We start from the raw sequence: 10,929 nt of genomic DNA, 5'->3' as shown, positions 1-10,929 counted from the left end.
CATCTTTTCCAATACCTTAAATTTTCTAGTATCTCAAATCAGTTTTCTAAACTTTTGGGAATAAACCTCTATTAATACGATACACAAGATTGGAAAGACACTTGAACTCAATTATTTAAAGTCATTACCTTGAACTAGAACAATAAATTTAAAGTCATTGAACTAGAACAATAAGCAACAAAGGGTGGAAGACCAGACGAAGCTCCTAAAGTGTTGTGGTCTTATCATATGACTCCCTAATCAACGACAAGAGCAACATTGTTCAATCTTGTATACAGAACCAATACGATGATATCGATCAAGATTTTTGAACTTCCTTTTGAGTGAAGAGGTTCTTCTCTACGACCTCCGAAGAAAGTATCTAAGCCAACTTGGATATGATCGACAAAGTTCGGGAATGTATTGGAATAAAGAAAGAAGCCTTAAAGATGAAACACAAAAGTAAAGTTGTTTCGAGATAGTTCAATGTGTCAAATTTAGTAATACGAATAGCACAACTCAACCAGATTCAGAGCAAACTTTCTCCCAAATGGGTCAAATCGTATAAGATAGGAGAAGTATTGGGTAATGGAGCATACAAATTAGAAAGATTGGACAAAGGCTTATCCCTCAAACGTGGAATGTGACAAGTTTGTGTTTTTATTTTAGTTGATGTACATGATTTAGAAACACAACATTATTTTTCTGTACGTATTTAATATTTTTTCCTCAAAGGTTTTGAATGAGGTTACCTAATTCAATAAAATTATATGTTACTAATATTTTCTTCAAATTATTAAAAGGATGAACGAATTATATTTTACTCGATGCCAACATCACAATTTTATTCATACAAGTCAGGTGGTAGTATGTTAATCCATATGAATACATACAACACTAAATTGAAAAGCTACCAACTTCAAACAAAGCAAGCAGAAACATTTCTCATGGGAGATTCTTCATTCTTATATCACGCTTACATACAATTGTAAAGCTTTAAATTTCATTGGATCAAAGTATCATAAGCTGTAAATGAGTACAAGAGAAGCACAGTGTATTTCACAATGCTTCCTGCAGTATATTATCAATATGCAACATAGTCTTCTGAATTTGAATGATATTACTCAACCTCAAGATGTCTAATTATTTGCCTCCCTGAGGACCCTCAAGATGGAAAGGAAGAGATTGAGAATGTCAAGATATAGAGTGACCGAGGCTCCAATGTACTCATCATAAGTGAAGCGCTTGATCAGATTGTCAGTGTCATACACAATATAGCCCGAGAAAATCATGGCACCAATTGCACCATAGATAGCATGGGCAGTAGGTCCAAGAGGGAAGAACATCTGCACCAAACGACAGCAAATCTTAAGCATGAGGAAAATTGCAAACATTATTCATATACGTCTTTAAATTTGGAGTAAATTTCTTTATAGTCTTCCCAATTTAAAATTGTTCGGTTAAGTCTTTAAATTTTAAGGAAAAAAAAGTTCATTTAATTTCTCACCGCAAACACAGTTAAAGATTTCACATATGTGGGTAACAAGTTACAAGTCAGTTAACCTACGTTGATTATGCATTATCATCATCAAACAACACACCACATGTTAGTGTTCCTTTCAAAGCATTTATTCCAACTGTGTTTGGGGTTCAAACATTCTTTTAGTTCATGAACATGGTCCATTCAATCTCTCAAAACTAACAATCAAGGACTAATATGTAGTCACGAGACGTAGCTTCCGCTGGCCAAGCATTATTTTAATGCTGCGGGAATCGTTTCTAAGACCTTACAATCACAGGGTCAAGAGGCTTGGTTAAGGTTAAAACATTTAGGTAGAGGATTTAAAACCTTTTTCAAATTCATAGATTAAAAGATCAAACTTAAATTTGAAAAATCATATTTTAGTTTACTACATATATATTCTGGGGGAGACAATCCTGTTTAACACATACTGGGATATTAAGTGTGGCACCTCTTCGAATGGGAATTCAAACCATGATTTATGGTAACCCCTTCTAATCGAACCACATAAGCATACCCAATGCACACATCTTGAAAATTCCAAAAACTAGTTATTATTATGAGGAAATAACAGAGGTACCTGCATCATGCCGGTGAGGAACAGAGTAAACAGGGAGGTGAACAATATAGGGCCAAGGAAGCTAAAATCCTTGCCCTTCTTGGAGGCCCAAAAAGCATATGCCGTGAGAGAGGAAACCACAGCAGAAGTCAAAATCAACGCCTCAAGCACAATTTTCCCTGCATAATAAGAAGACATTCATGCCAGATCAACCGTTTTAAACCCTTTCATTTCCCACCTTCAAAAAATGTATGGATCAGAAAATAAATACCAACCGTCAGTGTTGGCACACGTGACTCCGACAGTGGAGCTGATGGAAACGGTGAAGAGTGCAAGGAGGATGTAATTATGAGGATGCTTCTGCTGGTACCTGAGCAGGGGAATCAAAACTGCAACAAATTTCACGCTCATCATCATTGATCAGATCGTTATAAAATCCCCACATTCCTTCCTCAATTGAATGGTTTTGAAACGGATAATTTCTGTTGTGAGGAATTTGAGGTCGGAAGAAAAACGAAAAAAAGAAAGAGAAACTTACAGATGAAGGGGAGAAATACGAGGACGAGAAGGAGAGTTGAATTTCCCTTGAGGAGATCGTTAATGGGGGAATAGAAAACGGTTATGAGAGAGACGAGGGTGGTGAGGACGATCTGAGCGGAGAGGATGCCGTAGACCTTGCGGATGAACCCCCATCGGAGCTGGTTCTCGCCGAGGCTCAACCCTGGGTAGAGGGTTTCGCCCGATTCGAGATCGAATTCCTCTGTCTTCGCACGTGTGTACATCTGCTGCGGCTCGAACATCTTTTTCTCTTCCGATGGACCAAACCAAAAACTCCTCTTTTTCTTCTTCTTCTTCTTCTTTCTCTCTCTTCTGTTTCTTTATTATCTATCATATATGCTCAATCGCTCTTTCCTATTCTCACCCCGCCCTTCTTCTTCACAATCCTCACAGACACGTCAATGACGTTCGATTGCAAACTGGGTTCCTCCACCGTGCGATCATAAAATAATTCCCTTTATTTTTTTAAAATAAAACAGTGCCATAAACTACAAATTGAACATGTAATACAAAATCCTATTCTATTTTCACCATATGCAAAAATCACAGACCAATAATGTTTCTCTACATTCTTCTAATCTCATTTCAATTCCTAAAGCTAAAAAAAAATGATTATCACAGTATCAACTACTCTTTAAAATACAGTAAATTTTGTTTCACTATATAGGAAAATTAAAAATAATACCATTTTTTTTCTTTGATTATAAAAAAATGAAAACCAAAGAATTGTTAGAAACAAAAATAAAGTCTCAGATTTTACCTTTGTAAATGAAAATATATTGTTACAAATAAATACTTCACTAAAATAATAAAATTTATTAAAATTGGTGGATAGTTCATATTAATAATATGATTGTAAACTATACAAAAAAAATTATTTCTTCAAAACTTTAATTTTCTGTTTTTAAAAAATCAAATATTTCTTTCACTTACCCTTTACCTTATGAAAAAGACAATTAAAAGATAACTTTTTTTAAAAGTAGCCTTTGTTTGAGGTTATAAAAAATTGTGAAAAACAATCATAAAAATAATCTGTTTTATTAATTTTTATAATATTATGATTATATAAGTGATATACTTATAATTTTTCATTCAAATAAATGGTAAAATATATATTTTTTATTTTTACTAGTAATACTTTTAAATAAAAACTAAGTTTTTTAATAAATATAAATATATCAAGGATAAAAAATAAATAAATAAGAGAAAAAAGTAGTTAAAAACTCAGTTCTTATCATAGAGAATAAAAGAGAGAAGTTAATGTTTTTTTTTCAAAAGTTATTTCACTAATTTTTTGTTTAAATGTTTTTTCCTTTTTTTTCACTCACTCTGTTGTAGTTTTTCTTTAAATATTTCAAACTTTTGTTTTCTAATATAATCCACCTATCTATTTAAGAAACGATGGTTTTTATTTTATTTTTACTTAACTCAGATATATTTAGTTAAGAACAAAAAATAAGTATTAATGTAATAATTATCTTTCTTATATTTTTTATTACTGTATGATTTTAATATAATTTGTTACATATTTAAAAATAAAATATCATTAATTAGTTATTTATTACTAATGCTTAATAATCTTACCTTCTAATAGTGTTAAACCTCCTTATTTTGCCAAATGTCAGTGCATCAAAAAAAATTACAAATTATTTATTTCAAATATATGAATTAATATATTAAAATCATAGTTTTTATGGAAAATCATAAAATTTATAGTGATACAAAATTGATAATTTTTTAATACTACTTTATAGTGAATTGACGCCAATTGTTGGAGTTTGTGGCTTAACAGTAGCGGGTTTTGAAGTAGATACCGACAAACACCACGGTTGGATTCGGGTATGGATCCGGATCCTATTTATATCCAATTCGGCTCTGCCATTGCAACACAGAACCGAACTCAAAAGTGAAGAAGAAACGGGAACACGATCCCCGTCTTCTCTATCTTCTCCTTCTAAATTACTTGTTTTTCTCTGATTCCGCTTTCATCATAGTCCTTCCAATTTCAAAGTTTTCCGTATCTTTCAATCCATTCATCAATGTTCCAGGTAAATTTTGTTTCTGAAACCCTAACCTCTTTATTTATTTCCGGCTGCGTTGACTTTCGTTGTCATTTTCTGATTTCGCTCAAAACTTCAATTTACTCCAATATAATTCGTTACTCCTAATATTCATTCCTGTAATTGTCTTCATTTCGTTTTATTTTTAGTAAATGATTATTTTCAGTTATTTCTTCTCTAGATTATGATATTTCTCTTGTGAAATTGCTCGGTCCCTGAGAGAATGGAGAAACGTGTTATACACCTGAAGAATTAGGATAGGGACGATTAAAGCTGCGTTGAAGTTTGTATCTTATACAAGCCCGTTTATTTCAGTTATTACCGGAATAGTTGCCTTCAACTTAGCTTATGGGACTGGAATGTGCTTTATCTTGACTAGAAAGAGGGAGGTGGAAGAAAAGAAAAGTTAATATATAACTTCCTAAAAGCTTGAAACTATTTGAATGCTGCTGTTTTTGCTTTGAATTTTTCTCCATTGTTCCATATTGATAGTTAGATTTTAATGGATAAGAAGTTGGGATCATGATTGTAAAGGAGCATTTTGTTGGTACTGAGCTGGCAATGAATAATGCTATTGTGGAGGAGGAAATAGATTTTTCTTGTGATCCGTACATAGGGTTAGAATTTGACACAGCAGATGAAGCACTACAGTTTTACACTTCATATGCAAATCGAGCAGGATTTAAAGTTCGGATTGGTCAGCTGTATCGATCAAGAACTGATGGGTCAGTTTCTTCTCGAAGATTTGTGTGCTCAAAGGAGGGACATCAACTCAGTTCAAGAACAGGCTGTCCAGCATTCATAAGGGTGCAAATAAATGGTTCTGGAAAGTGGGTGATTGATCATTTTCACAAGGACCATAATCACAATCTTGAAATCAGTGGTGAAAACTGTACTCCAACATTGCAACAGAAGGGTGGTACAGTTGTCAGCTCTCTTACTGAGTTTACTCGTAGGCCGAGGAAGAAATTGCTCGAAGAAGTCAATAATGAATCCTCTTGTCCCTTTGGCATTATTGATTTCAAGCGTCTCAGAAAGGAAGAACTTGAAGGACAGCCCAAGACTGAGCCATATGTGGGTCAAGAGTTCAGTTCACCTAATGAAGCCTACCAATTTTATCATGCATATGCAGCACGTATGGGTTTTGGAGTTCGAATTGGTCAATTGTTTCGTTCTAAAAATGATGGATTGATTACATCTCGGCGATTTGTTTGCTCTAAAGAGGGGTTCCAGCATCCTTCAAGAGTTGGCTGTGGGGCTTATTTAAGGATTAAGAGACAGCCATCGGGAAAGTGGACAGTGGACCGCCTCCGAAAAGATCATAACCATGATCTGGACTCTGAAAAAGAGGGTAGGGCAAAAGGTCTTCATGCTTCTAATATTCTGAATGACGATGCAGATAATGGATTCGTAAATGGTGACTTGTTTAGAATCGACAACTACCCTGTCCCCAGAGGAGGTAGGCAAAATCACATCAGAAATGAGTGGTACAGCATTCTTTTAGAGTATTTTCAAGCAAGACAAACGGAAGATACTGGATTCTTTTATGCTGTGGAAGTTGACAATGGTAATTGTATGAGCATATTTTGGGCCGATGGCAGATCTAGATATTCATGTAGTCAGTTTGGTGACGTCCTAGTCTTAGACACATCATACCGAAAAACTGTCTATTTGGTACCTTTTGCTACTTTTGTTGGGGTTAATCATCACAAGCAACCTGTGCTTCTTGGATGTGCTTTAGTTGCCGATGAATCTGAAGAATCTTTCACTTGGTTGTTTCAGACATGGCTTAGGGCAATGTCTGGCCGGCAGCCTCTGACAGTTATTGCTGATCAAGATATTGCAGTCCAAAAGGCAATAGCAAAAGTCTTTCCTGTAACCTATCATCGCTTTTCTTTGTGGCAAATTAAGGCAAAGGAACAAGAGAACATGGGTCTGATGGGTGATGGCTTTACAAAGGACTATGAAAAGTGTGTTTACCAGAGTCAGACAGTTGATGAATTTGACGCCACATGGAACGTGCTACTCAACAAATATGGATTGAAAGACAATGCTTGGCTAAAAGAAATGTATGAGAAGCGAGCATCTTGGGTTCCATTGTATTTAAAGGGCACATTTTTTGCTGGCATTCCCATGAATGAAAGCCTTGATTCATTCTTTGGTGCACTTTTAAATGCCCAGACACCTCTCATGGAGTTCATTCCTCGGTACGAAAGGGGTCTTGAGCGACGCCGTGAGGAAGAAAGAAAAGAGGATTTTAATACTTCTAATTTTCAACCCATTTTGCAAACAAAAGAAGCAGTGGAAGAACAATGCAGAAGGCTTTACACTCTTGCTGTATTCAAAGTATTTCAAAAAGAGCTATTGCAGTGCTTTAGCTATCTTGGGTTTAAAATATTTGAGGAAGGGGGCCTGAGCAGATATATGGTGCGTAGGTGTGGAAATGATATGGAGAAACATGTAGTTACATTTAATGCATCAAATCTCAGCATTAGTTGTAGCTGTCAGATGTTTGAGTATGATGGTGTTCTTTGTAGACACGTGTTGAGGGTTTTCCAGATATTACAATTAAGAGAAGTTCCTTCTCGCTACATCTTGCACAGGTGGACAAGAAATGCCGAGGATGGTGTCTTTCCTGACATAGACTCGTGGAGTAGCTCTCAGGAACTTAAAAATTTGATGCTATGGAGTCTAAGAGAAACTGCATCTAAATACATAGATGCTGGTGCAACATCCATTGAAAAGTATAAACTTGCCTATGAAATTTTGCGAGAGGGTGGGAGAAAGCTTTGTTGGCACAGGTGAATGCTTTACTATGTTCTGTGCGGCTGTGCATACTTGTACAATTAATTTTTGTAGCTTGAACTGTTTTTTTGGTGCCATTTTAGCTCTTTAATCAAATACCCTCATCTTTCACTAGACTTCGAATGTCTAATTTTTTATGTTGAGCAATGCATGCCAGATTGCTGGTTCAACCAATCATTGACCTATTCTGCTTTTAAAATAGGCATAGAAACAGAGACTCTGTGCTCGTGATGCTAGTTTTTTAAGTAGGTCTAGAAACAAAGACCCTGTGCCCGTGATGAGAGTTGTCCTCCCAACTCTTTGATATCATCTTCTCTGTTCAAATGAATTTTTCTTATATCGTTTTCCCATCCTTGGTCTTGAAGACAGATTTCACAGTTGTTCCTGAGTTTATCCAGGTTGCTGATTGAAATTTGCAAAATTGAATTTGAATGAATTTTATTTTCAAAAGCAACTTTTTCTCCCATTTCAAATTGAAAATCACTCTCAACTGAAAATCAAACATGTCTTTGAAAGCCATGGTTGCCCATTTAATCTTCAAACTAAGGGTAAAACGTGGAGTGTTAATTTGTGGTAGTTAGTCACTGCTCATTAGGAGTAAATAAGAGAAAAAAATGTCCAATAAAAAGTGTACATCAAATAGGAAGATCTCCACATGATATCTAGCGGAATACACAGGTGCAAAAAACATGTATCTAACATATAAATTATAATTTATTTTAATAAATATGAATAATATACATGAGAAAACATATAAGTTTTCATAACATAATATATTATGATACCATAATTGATAAGGATTATAATTTTTATTCTTTTTGATTTTTTTATTATGTTTGTCATGTTTTTGTTTGTCATGTTTTTTTTTTAACTTTCTTATACAAGTGTTGGATTAAATAAAATAAGTTTAATTATTATTTAAGATATGTTATAATAAAACTTTGAATATTACTTAGTTATTTTATATTTATTTTAAATCACTTAAAATTACCTTAAGATATTATATACGATTAATAATTAATAATATAACATAAAATATAATAATTAAAATAAATAATTATTAAAAATAATTGGTTTGACATAAAAAAAATTGAAAAATCAAAATTAGAAAAAACAAATTATAAATTCAAAGATAGTTTTGTTTTGGTTTCCAACTACCTTTATTAAATTTTGCTGTTAGTGTTCCTATAAATGTTACATCCAAGTTAATATATCATGTTAATATATCATAGCATCATCTCTCAGAACTATTTTTCAATATAATTATGCATTTTTTATATTAAATTATTAATAATAAAAAAACAAATTAATTGAAGATTGGTAAAAAGAGAAAAAGAAAGAAGAAAGTGTTTTGTCATTATTTCGAACACTTTTGCTTATTCTGGAATTTTACATTTTCCACCATACTGGTTAAGTGTCGCAATATGGTGAGTTTTCAGTTCTTCTATTGTTATCATAGTCGTGAGTTAAAAATAGAAAAAAAAATATGAGAATAAGTATCTACATGAGAAAAGGATAATGATAAGGATGTGAGAAAAGGAAGTTTGACTTGAGATATGTTAATATTGTATATTTCTAAAACAATAAATAAAAAAGTAATATAAAAATAAAATAGGAAAAAATGTGTAAAATATATAATTATCAGACAAATTCTATAAAAAGTAACAAAAATTATAATAAACATGTTTAAAAAAATATCAATATATATAGACAAAAATTAATTGAAAAGTTTGTTCCTAACTTTTTCTTATTGGAAGTTCTCTGTCATTATCTTTAATCAAAATGATAGTGTACTAAATGTGTTATTATTTTATTCCTTTCAAATACTATTTCATAATTTAATGTAGTAACAGAAAGAGAGATAATTAATATTTTAAAGAATTTTTTATAATAAAATATATTATTTAGATTTAGAAAGAAATTAAAGATTTAAAAATTTATGAGAATTAATTACTTCAAATAATAGAATTATTTTTAAATAACAATTTAAAATTTTCACGCACGACATGTATAGAAATTCTAGTAATTATATATATTTTTTTTAATAAAAAGAAGAATGAAAAAAATAAAAATAGATAAATATAGTACGAGTAGCTAGGATAAAATTTCCTTCCATTTTTATTCCTGAATCCAGTATTTCTGGTAATTGCAATGACTTCTTATAATCACATGTTATTATAATATGATGGTAGAAATGACAATATTATGGTAGTAGTGATGAATACTATAATATCATTTTTATTATTAGATTATCACATAATATCTGCAATGGTGACAGTGGTAATATTGTGATCTTTGATAAAAGTATGTTTATGCTAATCCTAAATCAGTTAGGATTAAAGAAATACAAAGGATGAAAATAAAAAATCAATAAGTTGATAAAAGATAATCGCGTAAAGAATAAAATTGAATATTTATTTGTTTGATAAAATACAAATAAATGATAAAAGATTCTGATAATGGTCTAATTTATTTGTTCTGATAGAAAACAAAGAAAAATATATTTATAAAAAGGAAAATAATATATGAGAACCGTCTTTCTGATTTTTATTTTCTATCTCCTTTCTTTCTACAAAGCAAAAAATTAAATATTTGATTTTCATAGAATCAATCTTTTAGAGATTTAATAGTTAATTTATTTATTTTTTGCATTCTTAACTATTTTAATTTTATCAGTCTGTTATTCTTACTTTTAATACAATGGCTGCTATTAGTGGATATATCACACACAAAATATTCTCACCAAAGTGAGAAAAAAAAGAATAAATTGTTAGATTTAAACATATTTAAATATAGAGAACATGGTAAAATAGATAAAATCTATCTAGAGATAAAGAAAAGATATGATAAATTGTAATCTTTTAGGGTTTATAAATGAACACAAACCCAAAGTGTAACGCACAATAGTTCATCATCTTCCTTGGTTAGTTTTGATGTTGTATCCACTGTTCTTGGAATCACCAATGTCCATCGATCTTTGGACTCTCCCAAGTGAAGCTGTTCTATTTTTTAGCTGTCTGCTGGTGTTGTTATTTGTATGGTATTGGATAGTATGGGTGATATTAGCAGACCAGGAGGAAGAAGAAGAAAACAGAGAGAATGGAGGAGACATTGAGTCTGGTGCTGCACACACTTCTCTTCCACAAACAACAAGGAATGTTAGTTTTGTGAATGCAAGAGGTGGAATAGCACCTTGGCATCGAACACTTTTCACACCCAAAACTCACATTGCTAATCTTGCAGTCAGAGTCTTGCCTCCTGTGAAACCCTTCCAAGAGGATCAAACCACTCCCTCTCAAACTCAGTGCCCCATTTGCATCCAACAATTCACCAATGGTGATTTAATTCAACCTTTTGGACTCTGTTTTCATGAATTTCACCCCTCTTGCATTCATTCTTGGTTACTTCATGGAAAAATCAGTTGCCCAGTTTGTCGCATGGAGTTG

The 10,929-nt window shown here is 32.4% G+C and overlaps 2 protein-coding genes across 3 annotated transcripts; one reads left to right on the top strand and one right to left on the bottom strand.

Moving 5' to 3' along the window:
* Positions 1-797: 797 nt before the first annotated feature.
* On the bottom strand, positions 798-3,042 carry LOC137832319 (Bax inhibitor-1 family protein). Its single transcript, XM_068640415.2, has 4 exons — positions 2,599-3,042; positions 2,336-2,449; positions 2,082-2,239; positions 798-1,325 (listed from the first exon to the last, which is right to left on the bottom strand). The coding sequence occupies exons 1-4, from the start codon at positions 2,858-2,860 to the stop codon at positions 1,119-1,121; spliced, it is 741 nt and encodes a 246-aa protein (XP_068496516.1). The 5' UTR covers positions 2,861-3,042; the 3' UTR covers positions 798-1,118.
* A 1,358-nt stretch (positions 3,043-4,400) lies between these two features.
* FRS7 (FAR1-related sequence 7) lies at positions 4,401-7,599 on the top strand. 2 transcript variants are annotated; one of them, XM_068640387.2, is made up of 2 exons: positions 4,401-4,666; positions 4,860-7,599. In XM_068640387.2, exon 2 carries the CDS (start codon positions 5,201-5,203, stop codon positions 7,481-7,483), a length of 2,283 nt encoding a protein of 760 aa, XP_068496488.1. In that variant the 5' UTR covers positions 4,401-4,666; positions 4,860-5,200; the 3' UTR covers positions 7,484-7,599. The 2 variants fall into 2 exon arrangements, with proteins under 2 accessions (XP_068496488.1, XP_090159883.1); XM_090303757.1 differs by having other exon boundaries at positions 4,490-4,666; positions 4,845-7,599.
* The last annotated feature ends 3,330 nt before the right edge of the window (positions 7,600-10,929 follow it).

This window comes from Phaseolus vulgaris, chromosome 6, assembly GCF_051622355.1.
Source record: "Phaseolus vulgaris cultivar YP4 chromosome 6, ASM5162235v1, whole genome shotgun sequence".
Lineage (NCBI taxonomy): Eukaryota > Viridiplantae > Streptophyta > Magnoliopsida > Fabales > Fabaceae > Phaseolus > Phaseolus vulgaris.
This window is presented reverse-complemented; position numbering and strand designations above follow the sequence as displayed.

What these genes read in the sequence shown, in the direction of transcription:
- LOC137832319 (XM_068640415.2), bottom strand. Translation starts at nt 2,860, where the DNA reads ATGTTCGAGCCGCAGCAGATGTACACACGTGCGAAGACAGAGGAATTC. An exon ending in CGTATTTCTCCCCTTCATCT is followed by an intron (nt 2,450 to 2,598) that starts GTAAGTTTCTCT and finishes AATTTGTTGCAG; the next exon opens with TTTTGATTCCCCTGCTCAGG. An exon ending in CACGTGTGCCAACACTGACG is followed by an intron (nt 2,240 to 2,335) that starts GTTGGTATTTAT and finishes CTTATTATGCAG; the next exon opens with GGAAAATTGTGCTTGAGGCG.
- FRS7 (XM_068640387.2), top strand. Translation starts at nt 5,201, where the DNA reads ATGATTGTAAAGGAGCATTTTGTTGGTACTGAGCTGGCAATGAATAAT.